Source organism: Anoplophora glabripennis, unplaced genomic scaffold (assembly GCF_000390285.2).
Source record: "Anoplophora glabripennis isolate ALB-LARVAE unplaced genomic scaffold, Agla_2.0 scaffold1, whole genome shotgun sequence".
NCBI lineage: Eukaryota > Metazoa > Arthropoda > Insecta > Coleoptera > Cerambycidae > Anoplophora > Anoplophora glabripennis.
This window is the reverse complement of record NW_019417028.1, coordinates 259,812-287,574: the sequence shown is the minus strand read 5'-3', so window position 1 is coordinate 287,574 and position 27,763 is coordinate 259,812. Positions and strand designations below refer to the sequence as shown.

Below are 27,763 nucleotides of genomic sequence, written 5' to 3'. Positions count from 1 at the left end.
ACAAGTTTCGATTTGTTCCTTAAATGTATATATACTTATACCATCGACCTCAATTTAACCATAAATTTTTGGTTATTTTGAAAAAATAGTAGAACAAAAGAAATGGTTATATAATTTTATTTACTGTATTTTAACCATTTTTAAACCGAATAGAATTTCCAACTATAATTTTCATTAATCACCTATGGCTTTCAATTGGCAAATAATCACTTCATATCATACAATTTGGCTTGTAAATGTTTATAATAGACGTTTAATGTACATTGATTATCAATATATATAATATTAAAAAATGCATTGAAATAAATAAAGAAAGTCAAAAACTGCAGCAAACATATTTTCTCGGTAGATAATTAGGTTAAAAAATACGCATGCTAATAATATAGCCCCATTTAGCGAATATATTTTAGTAGAAGTATCTTTAAAAGCTATCTTAAAGTTGCTCCATATACATATAATTTCATCATAACTGAAGAACATCGATATAAAGCGTCCATATTCATTATTTTGTAATATGTTGAAAAATTCCCTAAATATTTACACGCTTTTGGATAATTTATATAAATATATAAAATATATAAAGCGTATGTGTTCCTCTATAAAAGGATATGTAAAATTATAACTATTAGTTTATAGTTGTTAATTCTTTTAATAGGGGGTATGACATCCCCTGCGTGTTAAGTTATATTAGGCTAGATGCAGTGGCGGTTCTTGACTTCCATACCAGGAAGGACGGAAAAATTTAGCTACAAATTATTGACAAAGAAATCAAATATAATTGAATAGTTTTATTTAAAGTACTTTTGAAATATAGGGGAAATGTTCTTAACATTATTTTTTATAGTTAAAATTCATTCCTCTCCTTTTGCCCGAAATAGAGTTACTTTTTCAGTAAAGTTCGGAATTTCCGCGCACCCTTAATTTTTCAATGGATAGCATTGCAAGTGCAGTTAGTATATCTTTAGTCTAATTTAAACTTTTACAATCTTTAAAACAAAACACAAGAAACAATACATAGGTAACAAAATTTTACACGGCTCTCATAAGCAAATTACGTTTAATAAGAAAAAAGCGGTGAAGAGCTATTATTTGGTTATGGACGAACTAAACGGAGTCTTTCATTGCTTGACCATGACCACTGCTGTAAACAGTTTACAGATTTAGAAGCGAGCGATGAGTGTATTCGGTGTTTTTGCAAAATGAATTTTACAGGGTGAATTGAATTGACTGCGCATTACAAATTTAACATTTCCTTTTAATGTGTTTCATGTGTATCATAAGGTCAATCTATTTAATTCTTTAGATAAAATTATTATTTCAGCTGAAAATGGGGATATACTGAAAACTGACTTCCAATTTAATAATATTTTTAATTGGTTGCACTATTTACAGTCTATTGATATAATATTAAATAGCAAAATAATCGTTTCATACCATCAAATTAAGCATGGAAATTGTAAATATTAAAGTAGATTAAAAGTATCCTGATGCCAGCGAAAAAGCAAAGAAACACTATATTTAAATAGAATAATGAGGGGTTCTCATTTGAAATTGTACGCTCTCCTATTATTAAAGAGAACATTATTTAAGAGTCTTTTAGACGGAACATAAATTTACATAAAATAAGAAATAGCAATAACTACATTCCAATTCCATTGTAAATAGAAAATTGTTTCAATTCTTCAAACTTGTATGAAAACAGATAACTTTTTGTGGAAGAGACAGATAAATTATTTATTTTAGGCTGTCTTTTTAAATACCTACTTGGAGTTTGAAAACATATTAAGATAACTTAAGAATCATTTCAATTTAAATTTGTGTGGGCATATAAATGCGTTTTAACTGTTGCAAACCACCTAAATTTGCGAAGAATGCATCGCCTTTATGTAAATAACGAACAAATTACAAGTACTAGGGGAGCTTTTTTGGATATGGGAAATATTGAAATAGTCTTTGAAATATTACTTGTTCACATAAAATTTGAGGCTCTTTATTCATGGAGAACTGTTTCACATCACCAAGATTGTAAAAATGCATTGTTTTTATGTAAATAAAGAAGAAATAATGAATTTCAGAGGGCCTTTTAGAAATATAAAATAGTTTCATGTTACTTCAGGATATAAATAGGAATTCGTGAATTGAAAATATTTAGTCTATTGGTGTACGTCATATGTATTATTACTAGTATTGTAATAGTGTAAAATATTTCTCTATTTAAGGAAAAGATACTTTTATTATTAATATTTGTCCCATTTTCCAAAAGCTTGTGCTCTTAGAATTACTATTTAAATTTTAAGTGGATAACCTGGTACTAGAGGTAATTACCTTTACATTCATGTTATATACTTAGCGAATCAATAATTTAAATTCATATTACTAATCAGCTTCTTTGCTTTCAGGTTTCATCGATACCTTATATCCAGAACATATAAATAAGGGAGTTGTATAGGCAGCCAATCAGTTTTCAACTTCGCTTTGTACTGTGAAGACGTCCTTTGCGTTACCCTTTACTTGATAAGCTGAGAAATATGGAAAAATTTATTATCATTAAAGATACGCTGAAAAAGGTACGCCGATTCAATTTGATGGGTCGTACTCTTGAATTTAAAATTAAACCCATAGCTGATGGTACTGAACCTGTAGGATGGATAAAGGATGCTGTTAACCAAATAATAGCTAAAGGTACAGATGCTCTGGATCCCCAGGATCAAGTAGCGTTTTCATTCTGTTCTAAGGATTTTCTACGGGGCGAGGGCTGGGTCCGTTTCAGACCAGTGAACGAGATTACTTATGACGACATATGGAGTATAATAAGCAGTGTGTACCAATCAAACTCGTCTGGAATCAACACGGAAACATTTTGCCTCGGTGTGACTACTGTGAAAATGCCTGTTGGTCGCGGGAAGAATCGGGCCCGTAAATACAATACGTTTGATGAAGAGTGCAGTATGCGTAGAGGGATTATTTCTATTAACAATAAAGACAACTTATGCCTACCTCGCGCATTAGTGGTTGCAAAAAGTTACGTTGACAAGGATCCTGAATATACAAAAGTGCGTAAAGATATCGCAAAAATCCAAACACAGAGAGCTTTGGAGCTTTGTCATAACGCTAGTGTCCCTATTCCTGATGAGGGAGCTGGTTTACCTGAGTTACAAATATTTCAGAGATACCTCACGGGCTACAGAATTGTTGTTTATGATTATGGACACAAAGGCCGCGAAGTAATATTCAGTGGTGCTGGTGAGGGACCTTCACTTAATTTACTCCATCATAAGGGTCATTACAACGTGATCACTTCGTTGACTGCTGCTTTTTGTTGTAGTTATTATTGCGAGATATGTTACACGCCATACGACCACAAAAATAAGCACAGATGTGGAGGTACATGCCCATGTTGTCAACAAACACCCACATGTCCCCCAGGGCTAAAATTAGTATGCGATTGTTGCAAAAGATCATTCAGAGGTCAAGATTGTTATGATAATCACAGAAAATCTGGTTCATTTGGACAAACCACAGTTTGCGAGCAAATTACATATTGTGATAAATGCTTGAAGACCGTAAAAGCCGACAGAAAGCACCATTGCGGTGAAATATTTTGTAAAATATGTAACGTTCATGTACCTCAAGATCATCTGTGCTTCATACAACCCGACTTAAGGAAACCTAAAACTAACGACCTGCTTTTTGTTTTTTACGACCTAGAAACAAAACAAGAAAAACAACAAGACAATGGATCGCACCTCCATGAACCTAACCTATGCGTGTACAAACAGTGTTGTGATACATGTATGAACTCACAACAAAATACCTGCACGAAGTGTGGCGTCCGCTTGCATGTACTGAAAGTAGACCCGATTACAAGATTCGTAGAATTTCTGCTAAATCAGAGAAAATTATTCAAGAAGGTGGTAGTCATGGCCCATAATGGAGGTAGCTTTGATCATCAATTTATTTTAAATCATATCCTGACTAAAACGAATCTTACTCCTGAATTAATTATGCGTGGCACAAAGCTGATTTTAATGGAATTGGATAACTTAAAATTTTTGGACTCTCTTAATTATTTTCCAATGGCGTTGTCTAAACTACCTAAAGCATTTGGGTTGACACAACTGAAAAAGGGGTATTTCCCCCATCTTTTTAATACATCCGCAAATGAAAATTATAAAGGATCATTGCCCGCTCTAGAATATTATAGTCCTGATAACTTAATAGGGAGCGAAAGAAGTAATTTAATAAAATGGCATTCAGAGAAGATCCGTGAAAAATATGTGTTCGACTTTCAGAAAGAGCTAATAGAATACTGTATATCCGATGTAGAAATACTTACTACGGCGTGTTTGAAATTTAGGCAGCAGCTTTTGGAAACAAGTAAAGTGTGCCCTTTTACCGAAGCCTGCACCATAGCATCAGCATGCAATAAAGTGTTTCGTCGCAACTTCCTCCAGGCAAACACCATAGGTATTATCCCTAAGAACGGGTACAGATGGCGTGATAACCAGAGTAGAATAGCCATACAGTGGTTGGTGTGGGAAGAAAGACAACGTGGTGTAAATATAATGCATGCTGCCAAAGGAAAGGAAACAGTGTTGGAGGGAGTAAAAGTCGATGGTTATTGCAATGAAACAAATCAAATCTTTGAGTTTTATGGGTGCTATTACCACGGTTGTGCACATTGCTTCAAATACAACAGAAACAATCCCACATATGAAGATCCGTCAGATACTTTAGAAAGACGCTTTGAAACCACTGCTGCCAAAACGGAACGTCTCAAAAATCTAGGATACGATATCATCGAAATGTGGGAATGCAACTTTCGTACGCTTATGAAAGACAATAAAGATATTAATTTGTATACTGAAAAGCATCCTCTACTTGTTAATGCTCCATTAAACCCTCGCGATGCATTTTATGGTGGAAGAACGGGTAATACCTTCGAATACTATAAAGTTAATCAAGGTGAAAAAATCAAGTATCTAGATGTGTGTTCCCTATACCCCTGGGTTTGTAAATATGGCAAATTTCCTGTAGGTCATCCGAAAATCTATCTCGGTGAAGAATGCAACACCTTAGATTTAAAAGAAATAGATGGTCTTATAAAATGCAAAATCTTACCGCCTCAGGATTTGTATCACCCTGTTTTACCACAGAAGATAAATAACAAACTTATGTTTGTACTTTGTCAGATATGTGGACAACAAATGCAAAGGAACACTTGCAGTCATGAAGAAGATGAAAGAGCTTTAAGTGGAACATGGGTTGTCGATGAAGTAGTGAAAGCTTTGGAGAAAGGGTATAGATTGATGGAGATCTATGAAGTCTGGAATTATGAGATGCAAAAATTTGACAAAATGACAAAAGCAGAAGGTTTGTTCACTACTATGATGAACAAATTTATAAAAGCAAAGCAGCAAGCTTCCGGATGGCCTAAAACGTGTGATACAACAGAAAAACGTAACCAATATATCGAAGAGTTTCTAGTCCGGGAAAACGTTCAATTAGAATTTAATGAAATATGTGAAAATCCTGGTCTTCGTTCTCTAGCTAAATTAATGCTTAATTCATTCTGGGGTAAGTTTGGCCAGAGAGAAAACCAAACAAAAACAACAATAGTCAATACACCTAAAGAATTCTTTGATATGTTAACAAACCCTTCCATTGATGTGTGCCACGCATTACCCGTAAATGAGAATACCCTAATAATAAACTGGCAATTCAAAGAAGAAGCTTGTGACTCTCTCGCCACCGTTAATGTGTGCATTGCAGCCTACACCACTACGCAAGCAAGGTTAAAACTATACAGTTACTTGGAGCAATTAGGAAAAAGGGTGTTATATTACGATACAGATTCGATTATCTTTACCCACCGAGAAGGAGAATTTGAACCAACAGTGGGCAAATTCATAGGCGACTTGACAGATGAATTGGAATCTTATGGTTCTGGGGCTTACATCACGGAATTTGCAAGTGGCGGTCCAAAAAATTACGCCTACAAAGTATTATCACCTAGCAATCAGCATGAAGAAATAGTGTGCAAAGTTAAAGGTATATCCTTGACACATGCAGCCTCACAAATTGTAAATTTCGAAACTATAAAGGATATGGTTCTCCGACCTTCAGAACCCGTATACATAACTTCAAACCATATAAGAAGAACAAATATACACGAAATTATAAATCGCGAGGAAACCAAAATATATCGTCCAAATTCTACAAAAAGGTGGTTCCACAAAGATCACGATTCGGTACCATATGGCTACAAAAAACAAAGGACTGAATAATTGTATTTTAAGTAACACAACAGGGATATATCACATAAAACATTGAGAATATATAAGTAACAATTTTTATTAGGCATTGCTATTGTTTGGTTTATATATTATAAAAAACAAAGAACTTAATAATTATGCTTAAATATATGTATTTAAGATGTTAGAATATTTGTTAGTATCATGTGATTAGTTAAGATTATTTAGCATTTATAATCCTGTTTTTTTTATTAAAACTGTCTTAAATATAGAATTTAATTAAACTGTATGTATTAATGTGTATTCTTTAATTACCTTTCTTTATTGCGTATTTATAAAAAAAGACTGAAAAATTGTATGTTAAAAATATGTGTATTTTCGATAGCACTATATTTTTACAATTATAATAATCATTATAGTAGTATCAGTTGTTTCCACTATTTATGTAATGTAATATTAATTAAATTATTTAAATGGCTTTGTTACTATTACCATATACTGTCATTTATTGCACAAAGGCGCACTATTTGAGTAATTTTTCAAGAAAAAGAAGTCAGTCACTTTCTGGTTATATATGTGGTTGTCGTAATATCTTCATATTTAAAATTTAAATATTTTACCAAAAGACTTCTGAAAAATATGATGCTATAATGTTTTCCTTTTAAAATATATATTTTTTATTACCAGCCATTGTAGATTTACTTTAATGTAAAGAGATAGATACTATAAATATTCCATAAGCAAATATTAGCACCTCTTTACTTTCCTCTCAAAGAAGCGGCAAGTATACTTCCTTTTATATAAATTTGTCATATTTAGAGTACAGCTAGTACTATTTTTTATTGTAAAGTCTAAATCTATTTTTAATTAAACATTCTTATGAATTTTATAGTTGGATTTTATATAAATTAATAATTATAAATACAACGAATTCAGGTCAATTTTCTTTACCCTTTCAGCGATATCTTGTATATGTGTTTTGAAATTTTCTTATTTCAGGCATTTTAAAATGATATTTTTAGTTAAATAATAAATTTGTATTATTCCCTTTGCGTCGTTCTTAATAAAGCGGAGATGTTTGAATTTTTTGTATCGGCACAGTACAACAGTTGTTTTTCTTGTTTGGTTATTGAAACAATAAATCTTGTCGTATTCCTTTTTACTTATCTATTGACAGTAAAGTTCACTGTTGTGCGCCTAAAGTATGCTAATAATCGAAACGGTATTGATAAGTTAAACATAAAATATAAAAAGAACGACGCTAAGAGTAAACCATTCAGTATTGCAATACTACAAATATTTAAATGCTCGCATACTTTGAGTCATAGAATTTTCAAAACAATTCTCGATTATTTAAAGAAAATTAATTTAAATCTAATTTAAACATTAAATACTTCATTCACACGTTGTACTTGAATATCTACCTAAATGTAAATGGATAGGTATACTAAAGTCTTGTCTGTTTCCACTTATTAAGAATGTTATTTCGGTTAGCTAATAATCTCATTAAAATAATATTTCTAGCAAAATATATCCCCCCCTTCCCCCCCCCCCTACGTTCGCATGCATCTCGCTTCATTATCAGAAAGGATATTATGAAATATATTATTATTTTCGTATACATATTACAAGTACTACTAAAAACAAATACATAATTTGAACCCTTCTATGCCTTCACTTGTACATATGTAACACATATTTGCGCCTCAAGCAATTTTTAGTAAAACAGAATTTTTCTCAGGAATTCGGTATAATTAAAACGTTCACTATCCCTTGATAGAAAATATATTTAATTATATTTATAGTTTGAAACTCTCTTGTTTTGAATAGGTTTAATTAATAACCTTCAATGCAGTGACATTTGCGCTAGTTGTCGGATAACAGAAATTCCATTACATTCTTTAATAAAAAGGACGCCTGAAGCATTAACATATACGATGGAAATTTTGTCGTAAGCGAATCATTAGGTAAAATTATACTTGAGACTTTATGGTTATGGCAATGTCTAAAAATGTAATTTATTTTAAAACTGTGACATTACATATGATATATAAAAACATATTTTTTATTTGTGTTCGAAATAATTTTGTTGCCAAATTTTTATCTTGATTATAGAGAAAAGTTTGCTAGGGCTGTCTAATTGTACAGTGTAAACTTTAATTTTATTTTTCCTTATATTAATATACTTTTATTATACGCTCACGTATGTAAAAATATTAGCCCTATTATTAAAGAAAGTAGCGGAATGAATATATCTCGGTACTTGTCTTTTCTGCTCGTTAGCTTGTATTATTTTAAAACTTTGGATGTACTATAAAATCCCTCGTGAAAAATAAAAAATATTCCATCATATTTTTTATTTTTGGTCAACATTATACATATAAATAACAAAATTAATTAATTGAAAATAGACTTTGAATAGCCGTAAATAGTTATGGAGGTAGGTACACATAATATTAAAAGAGGTATTTACATTGGGCTAATACACCCAAATATATTCAGGTTAAGCTATGAATACAGTAATAGTTATATCGGGAATATTTATACACATTGTATTTTTAAATATTTGTGCGCTATTATATTTTATAATAACTGTGAAAATACTTCTACCAAATAAGTATTTTTTCCAATTAAAATAAAAATACTGCTGTCAGTTATGTCACAAGACTACTGCTGACTTGATATTCGCTTAAAAGTATTATATTAACACCTCACTACGTTTTATCATAGAAGTTGCAAGTGATGCTTATTTTTGTATAAATTTGATACACTCTGCTAACCACCAGTTATAGGTAATGAATATAAAGATAACTAAAAATTTACTTTATAATCATTTAAAATTACATTTTCAATTCCCATATTTTGAATTTTTATTTTAACACTGGGGATCTCGGCGATAATTGCCAGATGGTTATTGATAGCTAATAAATATTGTTCCATTACATATTTTTAATAGATCAAGACAAAGAACATACAGAATGATTGTCGTTTCGGTTTCAGAGTTGTATGTGCATATACTGTCACTACACATATAGCTAAGATATCATACACGCGATATACAGAGCCACAGAGATTTATTTATATCCGATATAATTTTGTTCCAAATTTTGATCTGATTATAGAGGGAAAATCAACTTGACCGGTAAATGATCCCAATGTCTTTTCGTTTGACTACAGTTATGTTTGGGCGATGCCTGTTTTTCCATTATTTTTAAGGTGTTGTTAGGTTCATATATTTTATTTTCTTATTTGAACCTTGCAGTTTTCTGCTGTAGTTCTAAAGTATGCTAATAATGAAAACGATGTGTTAAAATTAAGCATGTAATATAAAATATACCTCCGGGGGCTTTGTCAATTATAGATAAATATTTTTTAATTATTAAAGCCTCTACAAACACTTCTTAAATGTAAGCAAATCTTAGAGTGCAGTCTTTATAAACCTTAACCCTTACCCGTTTTGTGATAAAAATATATCTTGCCCTTGTATATTATAAGCGAAGAACGTTGCAAATGTATTTAACATTTTTCTGTCTCAGGAACACTAAATCTGTAATGATTAAAATATATAGACAGACTAATAAAAACAATTATTATGACAACGTCCCAGAGTACACGGGCTTTGGCACATAAATACTTGTAATACCTCCTCGGCCTCCACGACTCTACATTTTGTGCATTACCTACTTAATTGTCGAATTTAACGAATTTCCTTATTTGTAGATCTGTATATACTATACTTTTCTAGTCAAACAATTATCGAAACATTCTATGCAATTATTTGAAGAAATTTTAAATTTTCATGAAGGTAAGCTAGACAGTTACAATAGTTACCTGAGATCTTGGTAAACAGGATTATGACCATACTTTGACACTCAATTATCTAAAAATAATTGTCAACGTACATATAGTTCCACATAACGTTAGTAGGTAGGTATGCAATTATTAAGAATAAATACCTATTTTCAATTCCTAAAATATTATTCTGCCACCCCCTGTATCTTTACATTAATTATAAATAATCAAGCGCCGGATATATATTAATAATGATCGAGCGAAATGAATTAATTGTCTAATGTTTATTTTACCTTACCCCAGTCTCAGGTTCCATAACTCGCTTGTACCTACCTACCTGCCGATCGGGACCGAGCGACCCGCGATCGCACACTACCGAAGGCCACAAGCGGGCGTCCCGACGCCCGGCGTCTCGGGCGTCCGTCTGGCTCAACCGCCGCCATACCTACTTTGATTAAATGAAAGATAGAGAATGACTCAAATTAAGTCATTCTTTAAGGGTTCTACACATGGAGCACCGTTAAAATTGTCGTCATAGTTCTTGCGTAGAAAAAAATACGACAGGAAAATTTTCTCGAGGGTTCTGTGCCGAAGCCTTTAAGGATACCTGTTTAGGTATCATCACCATTCACTTGTTTAATATTTGTTACACAACATTTTTAAATGGCATTTAAGGAAAATGTCATATAACAAAAAAGGTGGTTTGATATTATCCAAAATGTCGTGCCTCCAATTATTACTTCTCTTAAGGTGACAGCACTACAGATTTTGGCTAATGTATTCAAATTTTGTTCATTTAATATTCATGACTTGACATGTAAATAGTTTATATCAAAGTATTATTAATACAAAAACACATACCTGAAGTATATATATATTTGCCGTATACCTTTTTTTAACGACCAACTTCTGACATTTCAAATGTTATTTTTTTTTAATTTTCGTTTTCCAAAAAGTAATTGTAGATATTCATGAATTATACTATATACATATATTTGCAACATCGATGAACTAACAGAAAGTGTTTACCGTTTTCCGACCTTACAGTTTGTCGTTTATAGAAATGGTGACGTATTGTTTTAAGTCATTTTTATAACATTAAAAAAAATTGACATTTAAAATTCTAACTTAGTCATCTTAGATACTAAAATTTCTAAATTTGGGTCGGTATTAGGAAAATGTGCAATTTTTAGCTTAAAAATAAATTTAAATTAGTTATCATTTATTATATCAGGATTTTAAAGAGAAATCATTTTTCTTTACAAAAATCTATTATCGGCATGACAAATGTTTATATTTCTTATTTTAGAAAAAATAACAGAAAAAATATAAATATAAAGTTAAAACTTGGAACTTGGAACCTGAGGTTTAGATAGTAAGACACGCTCTGCTTATTCTTTCGATGGAATCTTTTAGTACTGTTTTGTTTTTCAGCACCTTTTGTTACGTGCTTGACACTTTTTTGTGACCTTTCGTTGTTTTTGAAATGATGATAGTCATATAAATTGAATTGGGTAGGCACTGGGTCCTGATTAATAGTCTACGGATAACCAAGGTCGACGTTCAATCGCACGTGTCGTCGGCTCCACCACATTGCCAGTGCGGATTTTCACTCTTGCCACGAAATAATTTGCCTGCCTTTCTTGGGACGATCTTGATCCATTGTCGGAGGTTGTTGGTTTCCGCATCTTGATCCATTGTCGGAGGTTGTTGGTTTCCGCTAAGTGCGTTTGGTGGTCGCCGAGTTGTTTCCGGGAATTTAGGGATGATTTCCCAAAAAATTAACACAATAGTGATTTTCTTGGTGATCTGCGGCGGACTTCGGCCGTTGTTTTACCTACAGGATCAATGGGTACTGTATGCGATGGCTTGGTGTGTTTGAAGCGGTTTTCAACTCCGTAGACAATTCCGGTGGCGGAATTCGAAAGTTTGGTGAAAATTTTGAGTCTCGATCTGCCTGCGTGGTTTGGGTGCCAGGCTCAATACTTTCGGATATTACTGCTCTATCTGAGTGATTTTGGAGCTTTTTCGAGCTCTATGTGTGACTTTTTTGTCCTGTCCTCTCTATTAGCATTCTCTCAGTAGCTCTCGTCAATGTAGCTTGGACTTCGAGGAACCGGTATACTTCAAACGATACAACAGTCTTACTGGTCGTTTTTTTATTGCGGTTACCTCTAGCTTATCCTCGTAACTTGGAAACTGGACCTCTCGATGAAACTTTGCACTTAGGCATTTTAATTATGCTTTTTCTCACCTATATATCGTTTTCAAATAGCTTTGATAGCAATATTGAATGCATTTGATAATCCTGGAGGAAAGTTTTCAGACTGGAAGTATATCTACCTATTAGTGTAATCTCATCTAATTTTATATCGCACGTAAACTGACGAAATTTTACTTGTGATGTAACAGGCGTTTAGCATACAGTTAAAGACGTAGAATGTGCGATTTCCTCTCAAGAGAACAATTGTTTGTACCCGTACATTATCCAACAGCATTCTGCGAGTCTTATAAACAAAGCGGAACACTTCCTGAAAGCGACTGAACAACAGCTCTCTTCCGTGACGCTGCTAACAACGAATTTAATAACTCAAAACCTTTAATAAATCTGCATTCTTAAAACGCACGACAATTTAATTAACCCAGCCAGCTCGATAAAAATACCGACTGCAGTTAGAGACTGGAACGCAATCCACTTATCTCACGAACGGAAATAGTTTAGCGCCCGCCTTCAAAGGGCACTAGAGACTCGTTTTGAAGTAATTTCCCCAGGAGGCATCCGTCTTGGAAAGATTTAGCTAATTCGAAATAATCGTGTACGGTATTTGGGTACGTTACGACGTCTGCGTCTTCCGGGTTATCCGTCTCTCTTTGCTTGCTTCACGCGACCATTTGCGTCCTATTAAAGCAAATTGTGAAGGCGGAAAATGTAGTTTATGTGTGAGGGAAACGAAGAACGGTTAATCTGTCAAATTGAACACCCACTCGGTCGTTAATTTCACAAAGTGAAAATGGACCAAAATTTTCTATGATGAAATCCAATTTTCAATTTAGAATTCATCAAATAATTGAGTGACAATTATACAAGGATACAAGGTGTTTTCAATCAAAGTTAAAATCTAATGATGACATTGAGAGTTCTGCAAATTTAATCAAAACTATTCTTAATCGTATATGAAAAAATCTCTTCTATTTTATTTGGAAACATATATTTTCTAATAACGAATCAATCAATCAATTATTTTACGATATGTCTGCACAGTTGAATAAGAGGTTTGTAAGAACTTGATTTTCAAGACATTTGAAGATTTAGCAATTGAAGATTGAAAAAAGTATTTAAAAATCACTTAAAACTCTGTGTATCTGTGTATGCACTAAGTTTTAGTTTTCTGTGAGACACATTCATGACAATGAGATTCTTACGAGACTAAGGACCAAGTTCATAGATCTCACTAAAGTTTCACTCATCAAAATCGTATTCATAAACAATTATACTTCAATAAGTCACTTAGATCGTACTCAAATCGCCCTCACAAATGAATTTTACGTTAGTGACATATTAGTGGTGTCTGACGTGTGCTTATATGTTCCTAATTTATTAATTTTTTGGTTTTATAATATTCTAGCAGTATATTTTACAAATACTTAAGTCCAGGTATTCAATAAAGGAATTCTGTACGTAAACGCTAAATAAATTATAATTATTTTTTAGAAATTAGTTCTGTTACATACGTTTTATGACGTATGTGCGTGTCACTCAGGCCCAAATTCATAGATCTCACTAAAGTTCCACTCACACTTATCTCATACTCAACTCACCCTAGTCGTATTCATAAACAATTCTACTTCAATGAGTCACTTAAATCATACTCAAATTGTCCTCACAAATGAGTACTGGGTGAGTGACATATTAGTGATGTTTGACATTTGCTTAAATGTCCCTAATTTATTAATTTTGTGGTTTCATAATAGTATAGCAGTATATTTTACAAACAATTAAGTCAAGGTATTCAATAAAGGATATTCTATACGTGAACGCTATATAAATTATAATTATTTTTTAAAAATTAGTTATGTTACATACATACATATCCTGTAAGATGGAAGATGATTTTTGGGAATTTTTCAATTATGTTGAAGATGTTGATGTTTTTTTACCTGTACCTAGGTAAGTAACTAAAAGTGTTTACCTATTGTAATTAGCAGTAATACTAATATTTCCATTTTATTTTCAGAATTTTATTGAGATAATACTAATCCTTTTGCAAGGTACACTAATAGTGAATTGATACAAGAGATACTATAGAAACTACAGTACTTCCAATGGTTTATCATAACATTAGAGATGGTGATAATCGTGGACTACCAGTTCCCCCTGCATTAAAGTTGTATGTGGCATTGCGGTTTTTTGCAACAGGGTCTTATCAGGTATTGATGACTTTTATTATTATTCATATCTTGATTTAAATGTAATTTAATTTCTTTTCAGCAAGTTTATGCTGATGTAGCCACAATCAGTCAGTCCTCGGTCTGCAGAATTGTCCGAGAAATTAGCGAGGAACTTGCAAGAAGTTTACCAAGACTAATTAAATTTCCAGCCCACACGGAAATATTGAAACGACAATTTTTTGAAATTGCGGGGTTTCCTAGATAATTAATTAGACTTTAATTTGATCTTGATTATTTATTATTTAAATGTAACTTATTATGTACCTATATATTTTCAACATTCAAATTCAAAATAAAGAAAAATGTGACATTAGGTCTTCATTGACGTCATTATATTTTTGGTAATATTTGAGTAGCCAACTATTCCCTTATCTAGTAATTTGTGGTTTGATGCACACTTAAGTTAGTCACTCATTTAGACACATTTCTGAATATCAGAATTGAGAATGAGATGAGGGCACCCTAAGTTGAGTGGAGAATAAGTTTGATATGAGTGAAAGGTTAGTATAGATTTAGGGAAGTCTCTGAATTTGGCCCTCATTCTACACTGTATCAAGTATATAGTAAGGAAAATGAACTAAATATGATTATTATTACTAGGGATATCATGGTTTATATGAGGATCGTTTTTACCTGAATAATTAACTAGACCTTCTGATTTTCATTATTTATCATTTAAATGTAATTTATTAAGTATATATTTTCAACGTGACTTATCCAAATTCAAAATAAAGAAATACCCTGACATTAGGTTTTCACTGATGACATATTTTTGGTAATATTTGAGTAGCCAACTGTTCCCTTATCTAGCAATTTGTGGTTTGAGCACACTCAAGTTAGTCACTCATTTATATACATTTCTGAATATCAGAATTGAGAAGGAGATGAGGGCACCCTAAGTTGAGTGAAGCATAAATTTGATATAAGTGAAAGGTAGTATAGATTTAGGCAAGTCTCTGAATTTGGCCCTAAGAATTGTTATGTAAGGCAATTATTAAATCTTAATATTTCTAAAAATCTTTATTTTCATCGTGCAAAAATATTTAAGAAATTAATAAAACATTTATTAGATCATTATCCAGCAGAAAAAACTTCAACCAAACCAAAAGTACCTATCTTGTAGTCACGATTGTAAATGTTTGTGAAATTAAAAACGAACCGAGAGATTCAGCAATTCATTTAATAAAAGTTTTACAAAGAAAATGTACGAACAAGACTTCCTCGCAGTCCTTGCGCCAGCAATGTAATAAACTGCTGTAATAAAGCGCACGTACTGTTAATAATACGGAATGAAAGTGAACTATTCAATTCTGAAAGTGAAGTAGGTATTTAATGAAATATTTAGAGGTATTACCTAGTTTTGAGAAGAAAACCAGACGGATGGGACTCCTATCCGTAAAATGTATGTCATCAACAAGAACGCTTAAGCGCATTACATCACAAGACGTGGTAATTATTCCATGATCTCCGCAGTTAGACTGCAGTTGTTGGAAATAAGTCGTTGGTACGTAATATACATATACCATTTATAATTTTACGCATCTTTTGTTTGCAACATTTCTTTAAAAAATAGGCAGTTGTCGAGTTATTTGAAATTGCTAATTTGGGGATTTGCTTAATTTTTATGACATGTACTTTTTTACATATTTCATTGCTACCGAAGAGTTTTGATCTTCATGAAATTGAACAATAGCTGATTTCAAAATCTACTACTCAGTACTATATATGCCACATTACGTTGATTTTGAGAATTATGAATGATCCAAAAATGAGATAATGTTGTTTTTAAAATAATTCAATACCTACACATTTTTGAAAAAAAAAAGATTTCAGCTTGCCGTTCATAAAATAAAGTTTAAAACTCTGTGAATGTCTTCTTCCCCCGGAGAAATGCTACAACTCATATTTAAAACATTTTTTATATAATTTATTGGTAATTATTAAGCTGTTTGGATTAAAATGGCACACCTGCTACAACAAATAACAGTAACATAAAGGATAATAAATTTATCCAAATCGGAACAGAAGAATTTGCGGCAATTGTCGATTTCCATATACATGAGGTTGCAGTGACATATTTCGTTTACAGATAATGCATTACCGCGTAATATAATTCACATCACCACCTACAGCCGTCCATCCAATTAGTGATGTACAACATCGGTATGTAATTCAATAGTTTTATAATACTGCAACTGCTATCACAAACAATTAGATCTACCGATTAAACTAAAGTTGTTTACATTATGCCAAATTACTATTAACAATTCGCAATTGCAGGTAAATTGAACTAACAGTAGAAACTTTAGATTCTCTGTCAGATTTTGAATAAATGAAGTAAACAACAAAGTGTAAATGAAACGTGTAAAGGTTATAAAAGTGCTCTTAAATAAATCATAAATAAACTTTAATTATAATATCCCTTATAAACAAATTTAATAAAGTTATGATTGTTAGTAAACAATTCTGTTCACATAAAACATGTTTCACTATACATATACAGGGTGGTCCGAATTTTATGCAGGAAACTTCCAGGGCTGATAGATCTCTTTAAAATAATAGGTGTTTGCCTTATAAACATAGGTCTGGAACGGTCTCGTTTTAGAGATACAGGGTGTTGAAGTTGTTAAAAAAAATTAATTTTTTGTTTATATCTCCGGAATCTATTAACCGATCTGAACAAAATTTGGTACAGATAATGGATGACAGTAGGCCTTGCATTCTCTAAAATATGAGCTCTAAAGGATCTACCAGTGGTGTACAACTGGACAGGGTCACCCTTTTTTTATAAAAAAAACCTACGCCACTGTATTTTTTACAATCTATTGTAACGGATTTATATTCTAATGTACAAAATACGTAAAAAAGGTAACGTGAATTTTTTCCCTAAAGTTCACCGTTCTCAAGTTATTCATACGAATACAATCTCCTTGTGGCGGATACTTCTAACCATAATATTACAAGAATATTTATGTTTATGCTTAAAAGTAAGTGCAATTTGTAAGCACATCAACAAAATTCTTTACACTCGTCGCTTTCATCTTTTGGATTAAAACGATATTTGGAAAATCACGACGGCTCAATGAAAGACACAGAAATGAAATTTTAAGAACATTGGGGTGAGTAAATCGAAAATTTGAAAAGTTCTACATAAGGATGGTAGAAATCCGTACTATTTACAACCTGTGCAAAATTTACTTCCGGGAGATGTAGACACACCTGAATTTTTGTTAGTGGTTGTTTTAAAGTCACAACATAATCCAGAATTCTTACTAGAAATACTTTGGACCGATGAGGCTACGTTCACAAGGCGAGGGGTAGTGAATTTTCACAATATTTGGTCACAAGAAAATCCTCGTGAAATTCGGATAAGATCTTTTCAACGAATTTTCTGGCTCGGAATAATTCGGACTTTATTTCTTGTCACCCCATCTAAATTCCCAGCATTTCTAAACTTTCTAGAAAACCATCTATTTGAATTATTAGAGGATGTTCCATTAAATATACCACAAAATAGCTGGATACAAATGGATGGTGCTCCTGCGCATTTTAGGAGAATAATACAATAATGGCTTAAAAATTATATGGGGCGATGGATAGGTTGAAGACCAAATGCCAATGTCAACCATAATGGTGCAGAGAATCCAGTCTCTTGGCCAGCCAAATCGCCAGATCTAAACCCCCTGGACTTCTACGTTTGGGGTTACCTATCTGAAAAGTAAAGTTTACTCTACTCCACCACAACTACTGCAGCGAATAGAAGAGGGGTGTAATGAATTAAAAGAAAACCACCACATGATATTAGTTAGGTAATTCCATTAATCATTAATAGAAATTGTCAGAAATGTATCGATGTGGATGGTTCGCATTTTGAACAATTGCTGCAAATACGTAACGTTAATTTCATTTCTTGTTTAATTGTCGTTGCTTGGTAAATGTATTTTTATTATTATTTTCATTTAAATTGTCCTTATTTGTAAAGATAGTGGATTAAGCCTCCAGGAGAAACTAAAATACACTAGGAACACTACCTCACAGGTGATGTGGAAATAATTTTGTTGATCTGCTTACAAATTGCACTTCCTTTTAAGTATAAACATAAATATTCTTGTAATATTATGGTTTGAAGTGTCTGCCACAAGGGGTTTGTATTTGTATGAATAACTTGAGAACGGTGAATCTTAGGGAAAAATTTCAAGTTACCTTTTTTACGTATTTAGTGCATTAGAATATAAATCCGTTACAATAACTTGCAAAAAATACAGTGGCGTAGTTTTTTTTATAAAAAGAGGGCGGCCCCTGTCCAGTTGTACACCACTGGTTGAACCTTTAGAGCTCATATTTTAGGAAATGTAAGGCTTACTGTCATACATTATCTATACCAAATTTTATTAATATCGGTTAATAGATTCCGGAGATATAAACAAAAAATCAAATTTTTTTAACAACTTCAACACCCTGTATCTCTAAAACGAGGCCGTTCCAGACCTATGTTTATAAGGCAAACACCTATTATTTTAAAGAGATCTATATGCCCTCGAAGTTTCCTGCATAAAATTCGGACCACCCTGTAAAGATGTTGATAGCACTGTATTAATACATCTTTCTCCTTTTTGTTACAGCTTGTACTTCCAGAACTGCTGGAATCACGACAATCCATCACGACAAACCATCAGAATCCACAATACCAAATATGGCCACCACGATGAACGAAAATCCAGAAGAAATCCTCAACATCACCCTGTCGCCGTCGGAACGCCAAAAACGCTTGCTACCCTACGAAAACTACTATCAGACTCAACCTATGGCCCAACCCCAGCTAGAGCCTCTGTACGAACATAGTGGGCCATCCCAACGTTTCCAATTCGACCGACCACCCCCTAAGAAAGTTTATTTGCAATACGACGACTTGAGCTACAATCAGAATCCACCCGACCACAACGACTTGTACCAAAGCAGCAAGTTCACGCCGTTCTTGGAAAGCAACGCAATACCTGGCCCATTCCGTCCGATAATTCCCAATCACCCACCGCAGAAGTTCAAAGTGCAATACGTAGCTGTACAGCGACCGCAACAATCCAAAGTCATCGATTACAGTACTATATACGACAAATTATCACAATTAAAACTTCAGAACTCCAGACGGCCAGCTTATACACAAAGTCGCCGTCCTATGGAACCGCCTCGGTATTTCTCAAAGCCACAAATCAGTTATGTTCCTGAAGGAGACGTGTATAAAACCATACAACCGACGAAAACAATTATAGAAACTTTTACCGCCACTAATATCGATATACCAAGCGCGGAAGGCATGCAATATAATGCCCAGGATGTCCCTCAACGTTTACAGGTAACCCCTGCAAACAGCTACGAAAACGAGGAAATGTTTTACAAGTCTTTCCAGCAAAACGCAAAACCTTACGTCAACCAACACATAGCCGTAGAAATACCACAGTCCAGCTATCCTCATCAAAACTATGAGCCCATAGTGATACAAAAAGTCTATCAAGGTCCTAAACAAGTCATCAGGAAGCCTTACATCGTGCTTCCCAGACCTTCAGGGCACCAAGAAGCTATCCTGCGCAAGCCCATAGTGATAATTCAAAGGAAACCAGTCTACCGCGTCAAACCTACCTTTCAGTACGTAACTGAAACTCCTGAGTATGAACCGATAACTCCGAACTACATCCCTCAGTACACAACTCCAAAATACGAAGAGTATCAAACTATAGTGCCAGTTACTGCACCCCCTGTTCAGACGTATACCGAGAATCCAAACGCTTTGGGTCAAATCCTGAAACACTTACAAGAAACAAACACATTACCGCAAACACTGACTCCGGACAACATCGACAATAGTATAAAGACATTGGTAAGGATCTTGGAGGCTTTGAAGAAGCAGCACAAGTTTTCCAAGCCCATAGTGGTCGCTGATGATAGTTCCGAAGACTATAATGGTAGTACAGAAAATGAACCAGGTGGAGTAAAAGGAGGACATATATCCGAGATTCCAGGAACTGTCACACAAAGTTTCCCCGCTGACACTCCTGATGGTGGGACTCCTGGAAAGCCGGGTGTTGATTATCCGGCTTTGTCCAGTATTCCTCAGACAAGTTTCAACTGCAAGACGCAAAGGTACAAGGGATTCTTCGGTGATCCAGACACTAATTGTCAGGTAATGAATTTTATTCTGTCAACGCGATCTGATCGTAATTACTCAAGGACGAATATTAAGAAACAGGCTTCATGCAAATACATGAAATTTATTAGCTTGGGATCTTTTTTCAAAATGTGATGGGGAAATAAATGCAACTTCTATTTTTTTGGAACATATAGTCTGTCCAAATTTAAGTAATGTTAAACCAAAAGTCAAAAATAACCACATGTAAATTAGGTAATCGTTAATGAATAGGGAAGTATTTGTTGCAACTACAAAACCAACGCCATCCTCCATTTTCGAGGGTGCTGAATCTGAATTTGAGGCTCGCCCAAAATTGGCCAAAACCAACACCTTTTTTCTGGCCGCAGCGATAAACCCCCTTGAGCCAAAACTATCCCAATCTAATTGTATAGATAAATTTTCATACCAAAAATTCTTGAACTTATTCAAGAAAAAAATTTTCAATTTTCTAAAAAAAAAAATTTTTTAGAAAATTGACGGCTAAATTAGAAATATTCATGAAATGATTAATGTTAAGCATGACTTTTACAGTTCGACATCCAGAAGAACCCTGTGAAGTTTCATCTCGATCTAGCGAACCGTTTCTTTGTTTCAAACAGTTAAATTTTTGATGAAAATTAAAGGGCCACGGTTTTTGAGCTTGAACATTTCATAATCATGATTAAAATGGAAAAAATAAAATTTTTTTGATGCCATTTTACCTCAAATAGGTGGGGACCGCCTAACCGGGTGTCTTGGCTGATGGATTTCGATCGGCCGAGATAAGCATCACGGATGCAGGCTGGAACTTGGATGGGTGACCTAAGGCAGGCTCGGGGACGTGGCTGTGACAGCCTACCAGAGACCTGGGTCGCTCAACACCTTCCGCTTGGAAGAAAAAAAAAGAAAAATGAAAAAAAAAGAAAATTTGTAAAATTTCTTAGTCGCGCTATTTCTTAGAATTCCATGATAACCGTAGCTCCTACAAAATTTCGATATAAAGATTAAAAAACTAGAGTCTTAGAGCTTCAAAATACTTTTTTTTAATTCCCGATACGACCATTTTTCACCTAAATCCAGTTTGTCAAAAATCACGGAAAAAATTCGGAAATTCTTTTGATCCTTTAATCTTTTACATTAGTGTATAAAAAATGTTACGTCCCTTAGAATTAAATGTAATGCACTCCAAAAATTAAAATAAAAACTGTGTTCCTAATCTACGAAATGCAAACGAATATTTTTTAAGACCGTTGCTAATATATGGCGATTTTTAAGAGGATTTTCCTGTTCCTATCCTATTACCTGCAAGTTTGTTAACTCAGTAAATCATAAGCGACGTCTGGCTCCTGTAACTTTAATACAACCGCAAATCTGGCACTTCTAGTTCGAACAAACAATATAATCGGCTATTCTAGAAATTACAGTGAATTCATTTTATATGATGTTTCCGGTGAACGAATTCAACAAAATTTCAATGCTTTCATTTAAAACAAGAGCGTTGTTTTGAGAGCTTTAACAAAAAGCGGGAATTATGTATTGAAATTTTACAAACTGTTGTTTTATTATGCGGCTTTGAAAGTTTTGTATTAATTATATTTTCTTGTGAACACGGGTTTACAATACAACTGTAAATGAAATAACTGGACGCGTTATTTTTGAGAATTTAATTAAACACATGTTTCGATATTTAGTATATAGTTTTGAGAGCATTATACATCTAATTGGAAGTAATGGCTTTTTTTATGAAATATTCTACATAGTGACGACCAAAATGGTCACAAATTCTGTCTATGACAAAAAATGATAATAATTTGGGCAATTATTTTATTTAAGAATAGAATGAAGTATATTATTTAGATTGTTTTCCTTCCCGAATAAATATTTTCATTAATTTTTAACCTGTAACTCGAAAACAAAACGTTTATAGGAACTTTTTTTGTTAATTTTCTTTTAGCTACATTTCACATTTTTTTTCTGTATCCAAATTTAACAGCTATTAGTGAATATATTTCATTAATTGCTAAATTAGATAATGGTGTTTAAATCAATTATTGGAGACCTTATTATCGAACAACATATCACTGCGTTCGACAGCATTTATTCATATTTTTCCCGTTGCGCCACAAAATAAATCTTTTAAGAAGCTTGATAAATAGAGGAGGATTTCGTTGGCATCAGTTCACGGTCGCTAGGGCTGTCGCCGCAAATTCAGGCGACATATCAAGTTGCATAAAATCATGTAACTACTGGCACAATAAAAGTTGCAATAAATATCTTAGTTCTAACAAGGAAAATCACTAAACAAACGCATTTGCGAATGCATCTAAGCTCAAAATACAGGATGATTCGCAAACGGTGATCAAAAATAAAAACCTCGTATTCTTTGGTGAATTTTAAGGCGAATCTTTCCTATAAAGTTTTTATCTAGGACGCTATTATTCAAAAAAATTAAAAATATTTTTTGAACGTCCTGTATCTTCTTAACGAAGCGTCTTAGATAAAAACTTTTTAGGAAAGGCTCCCCTTAAAATTCACCAAAGAATACGAGGTTTCATATTTGGTCACCATTTGTGAATCATTCTGTATATTGTGAGATTTTTTTGCATTATTTCGTGCTAAGGGTAGTTTTTGGTATGCATATACGAACTAGACCAAATTAAACTTTAGAACATTAGAAGAATTTATTTTTATTTAAAGTAATTTTGTCTTCCTCGTAAAATATTTTAGACTTACGGAAATTATTGTACTAACTTTATATAGAGGGCGATTCAAAAAACAGTTGACAGGTTGCTAAGGCAGGAAGCTAAAGTTTATTTAAAATTATACATTATCTTCGATAATTCCAAAATGCCTGTAGATTTTTATATCAAATTTTTCACCTAAAGATATTTTGCGGATAACAGTGACGTAGGGCCTTTTTTAATATTTTCTACGCAATATTAATTTTATGCATCCCTATATAATTTATATTACAACACCTGTACTAATTATTATTATTTGCCTCATCCTCAATAGTTTCTAAGTAGTTAAATACTGTTAAATGCTAAAGCTCAAAATGTTCTTGGTAAATAACCATATCGAATACAAAAAATTATTAATTATTGTTTCTAGGTATGGCACTATTGCGATTTAAATGGAGGCCAGGCGTCATTTTTGTGCCCCAATGGGACGATTTTCAGTCAGGTTGCTCTCACGTGCGATTGGTGGTATAATGTTAAGTGTTCCTCAACGGCCCAGCTTTATGTTCTTAATGAAAGATTGTATAAATACATCATCCCCCTCTCTCCCAAGTTCCCGGAAGATTACAGTGGACCTTTAGTTGACAAGTAAGTGATTATCTACCATCCACAGTAACGTAGGTATACTTCTGGTAGTTATAGTGGACTGTGTGTACATTTAAATATCTTGAGCATTTATAATTGCCCCATTGTACATTTAAGGATATTTTCCTGCGTTAAGGATATTTGTCGGTGTAATTAAATCGTCCCAGTCCATTAACAGCCCTAATCCGAGGATAATGACCGAAGACACTGGGCTTAGCAAAGCATCGAATAACATAGATTTACAAATACGCTTCTGAAGTATTTCCCTTGTCGTGTCCAGCGCTCATTTGTGGGTGGAACTATCTCAGAAGCAAACTTATTTGTGTCGGTGTATATTTTAACGCAATAGGGATGCGATTATATCCATTAATGTTACATCCCAGATAAAAATTGATTCAATGATCAGTATGATTCTCGGTATATAATCTTATTTAAAACATTTTGCAATAAACTTTAAATCGTTAATTTGTTAAACGAAATGTCATTTGGTATTCCTTGTCTATGAAGGGTGTTAACATTTGGGATGAAATTTTTACCATAAAGTATGCCTCAGGAAAAAATAAAGTGATGGATATACTAGACGATGAATAGCACTAAATATTTTTCTGACTTTTAGATATCTGGCCCTGAAGTTCCAGGAAATGGAAGAGAAAATGAGGAAAGAGAAGAAGGGCAAAGGAAACGCAGACAAGGAAAAAGAAAACGAAGAGCTTCAGAGCATCGAAACTGAGGATACGTCCAAAACGCCGATTATAGAACAATCAACGCTAAATACACAAAGAGAGACGTTAGAGACTATTGAAGACGATAACGACAAGAAATAACATATGAATACCTACACTTATACCGTTTGTTTAAAGTGGCAAGTACTTCTGATTTTTCCTCGGCCAGTTTCTATCCTAAGAAAAGTTGCCGATAGGCAGATGATTGATTGTATTCTCAAAGTTCCTGATAAAAATAGGTTTAAATACCACTTTAAAGAAGCGCTATAAACTTATCTAAGTTACTCGTAAACTGAAAACGACAATTCATTGCCATATGTAGCAAATGCTTTTTGACTCACCAGATTGTTGTAGAAGCTAAGGAACTTATTGTTTTCAGTAGCATAGTTTTAGTATTAAGTTATTTATTTCTAGTCATCTGCTGTCGAATAGATCTTTACTTTACATTAGTTGTGAAATAATATTATTTTTGTAATGTTTTATTTAACCGCTGTGGATATTTATAAACATAAGCTTTTCTTCATTCCTTTGATTTTCGGAATAATAATCATTTAGATTTACAAAATATACCATAAGTTCGAAGGAAAATGGAATTTTAAGACTTGGGAGATACACACTTCTTAAGTATACGGGGTGTCAAAAAACGTTGCAACGAACTTCAAGGACAGGTAATATTTGTGAAAATAAAGGATAGCCTTTATAATATAATAATAAAAAACCTATCCATGTGTTAGTACAGACAAGAGTTTTATCGTGGGAAAAAGAATTCGAGTTTTAAGTTATAGAAAACCAAGCAGTTGTCCATGGTTTGAGAACTAATTAATTCATACCCTCACATGCGTAGTATCTACAATATTGCTTCTATGATAAAAAAAAAGTAGGGTCAAATTTGTATAGAAATCGTCCCCTACAAATGTGTGTCATCATTTATGAGCTAAAGTTAACAATACACAAGATAATTCAATAATTTAATTTAATTTCTTTTTTATAACTTAGAAAAAGAGAATTGTCGTATTGAAGTAATGCAATTTCGGCGATTATTTTTAACAACAACAACAAGAATTATAATAAATAAAACAACTTGCAAAGTAAACAGTTTCTTAGTGTCGTTTGGATTGTTTGAGGAATTAAATCTTAGAAAGGCCCATGTTTGCGATATCATATATCAATATGGTATCAAATGCACTGTAATTCTAAATTTTATTTTTGCAATACGTAATTTTCACTAATTAAGCGTTTCGATTTTCTACAAAAATTTTAAAAATTATGACACAATTCATACACTTTGACTTACCAATAACCTGCTTAATTTAAAACAGTACGGCAAATTTATCTGCAAAGTGATTTATTTATCTCGTATGTGTTTTTAAATGCATCAAAGAGTCTTCTATCAATAAAATCCTTGCAGATAAATTTATTTATTGAATAATTATACTTTCAGGCACTATTGTAGGTAAAATTAAATCATTTTTTATATTTTTTTTACGATTCCTTAGTGATAGTGATAAGCAATTTAAAGTTTTATATGATATTTTTATTTATACGTTTCGTTTGATATTTTGTGTTGATTGTGTTTTTTCTAAAACTATTATTTAGTATCATTAAACAGTTGAATTTTATTAAACACATTTTCTAACACCCATGCTTTGCGTATGAAGATTGTTGAATATCCTGGATATTCAACTTGGGTTCTTCAAAGTGTTTTAAACTGATTTTTTCAATTTCTAGCTGAATTGAATTTATATATTATAATGTCTCCTAGCTTGTTCGATTTTGCATATCTATATTATAGTGGAAGGAGAAATGAAATCTTGACACCATATTTAGTTTTGGAATTACGTATTTGATATTTTCAAGGATGCTAAAAATGACATTTTTTTTCTTGTTTAGAAACATCAAATAAAACCAAAACAGTAGGTATGTTTCAGATCCTATATCCGTTCATTAAAGGCCTTAAAGAAGAAATTCAAATAATATGGTGTTCTGTTTGAAAAAATAAAGTTAAGAAACGTCCAGAATAAATGGGACGCCTTGTATAACTGGAAATATTGTTAAAATATGGAGAAGTTGATTTCATGCAACTTTTATTTAAAACACTCTTTTCGAAAACTGTAATCAAAAGTCGACATTTTCGTTAAATTTTCAGTTCTTTTTCATTCTATTACATAAAACAAATGTCAAAATAATTTGTCATTTTTTCAAAACTTATTTATGATTCTATTGATTAAACAATATACATTTTAAGTAATACCTACAACATTTCAATGCAAAATAGTAACCATTATAAACAGGACGATTACAATTTATTTTGCACTACATGTAAACTGAAATTGCCGATATTGCAATGAGTGCAATAGTTATGCCAGATCCAGTGCTGTCAGTTACCGTAGCTTTCAGTTCTAGGTGTTCAATGAGTCTGTTGCTGTAATTGTTTAAGTTTACTTGTATTATTGGCAATTTGCGTAGGCTCTGCTGAAGATGGTAACAATTTATTTGCGATTGAAATTTTACTTTGTACACAATCTCCGCTACCGTACTAGAACGCCACCCCCCATGTCGATTAATGGTGGTAATATCGGCCCCTGCGTTGGCTAACAGAGTGGCGGAAGAACATCTAAAGCAGTGCTGTATATAAGTTTCCGGATGTGGTAAATTGAGATAAGTTGCTATTTCTTTTGGCACATTCCTTATTTTGTTGACGCCAACTACTTGGTTAACACATTTTTCCCTGACAAACCTCACAAAAAAACTTTAATTTGTAGTAACTACTGCTCCTGGTAAATGCTCGTCTTCATTTTTCAAACTCATTTTGAATTAAACAGTTTTATAATATGAATTACAATATATAATTCTGACCTAAACCGTCTTGATTCAAACAGTTCAAACGATTTAAAAAAATATAGATTAAATTGTTGTATATAACACAATTGTCTTATTTTATCGTAGTTTTCGAAAAAATATTGTTTGTCGATCTCGAAATGCTTTTGCGTTCTCGAATGGATATTTTGCCTCGCTGAGCTCGACAAAATAACTTCCACTGTTGAACGCAAAAGAGCCATTTCG

The 27,763-nt window shown here is 32.8% G+C and overlaps 1 protein-coding gene across 1 annotated transcript in view; it reads left to right on the top strand.

The window, feature by feature from the left end:
* The window catches only part of LOC108916936, an 86,629-nt gene extending 60,425 nt beyond the window's left edge, over positions 1 to 26,204 (top strand). The window contains exons 2-4 of the mRNA XM_018723281.1: positions 19,118 to 20,670; positions 23,767 to 23,981; positions 24,595 to 26,204. Coding sequence (XP_018578797.1) covers positions 19,118 to 20,670; positions 23,767 to 23,981; positions 24,595 to 24,802 — 1,976 coding nt within the window. The 3' untranslated portion in view covers positions 24,803 to 26,204. The remainder of the gene's footprint in view (positions 1 to 19,117; positions 20,671 to 23,766; positions 23,982 to 24,594) is intronic.
* Positions 26,205 to 27,763: the final 1,559 nt, after the last annotated feature.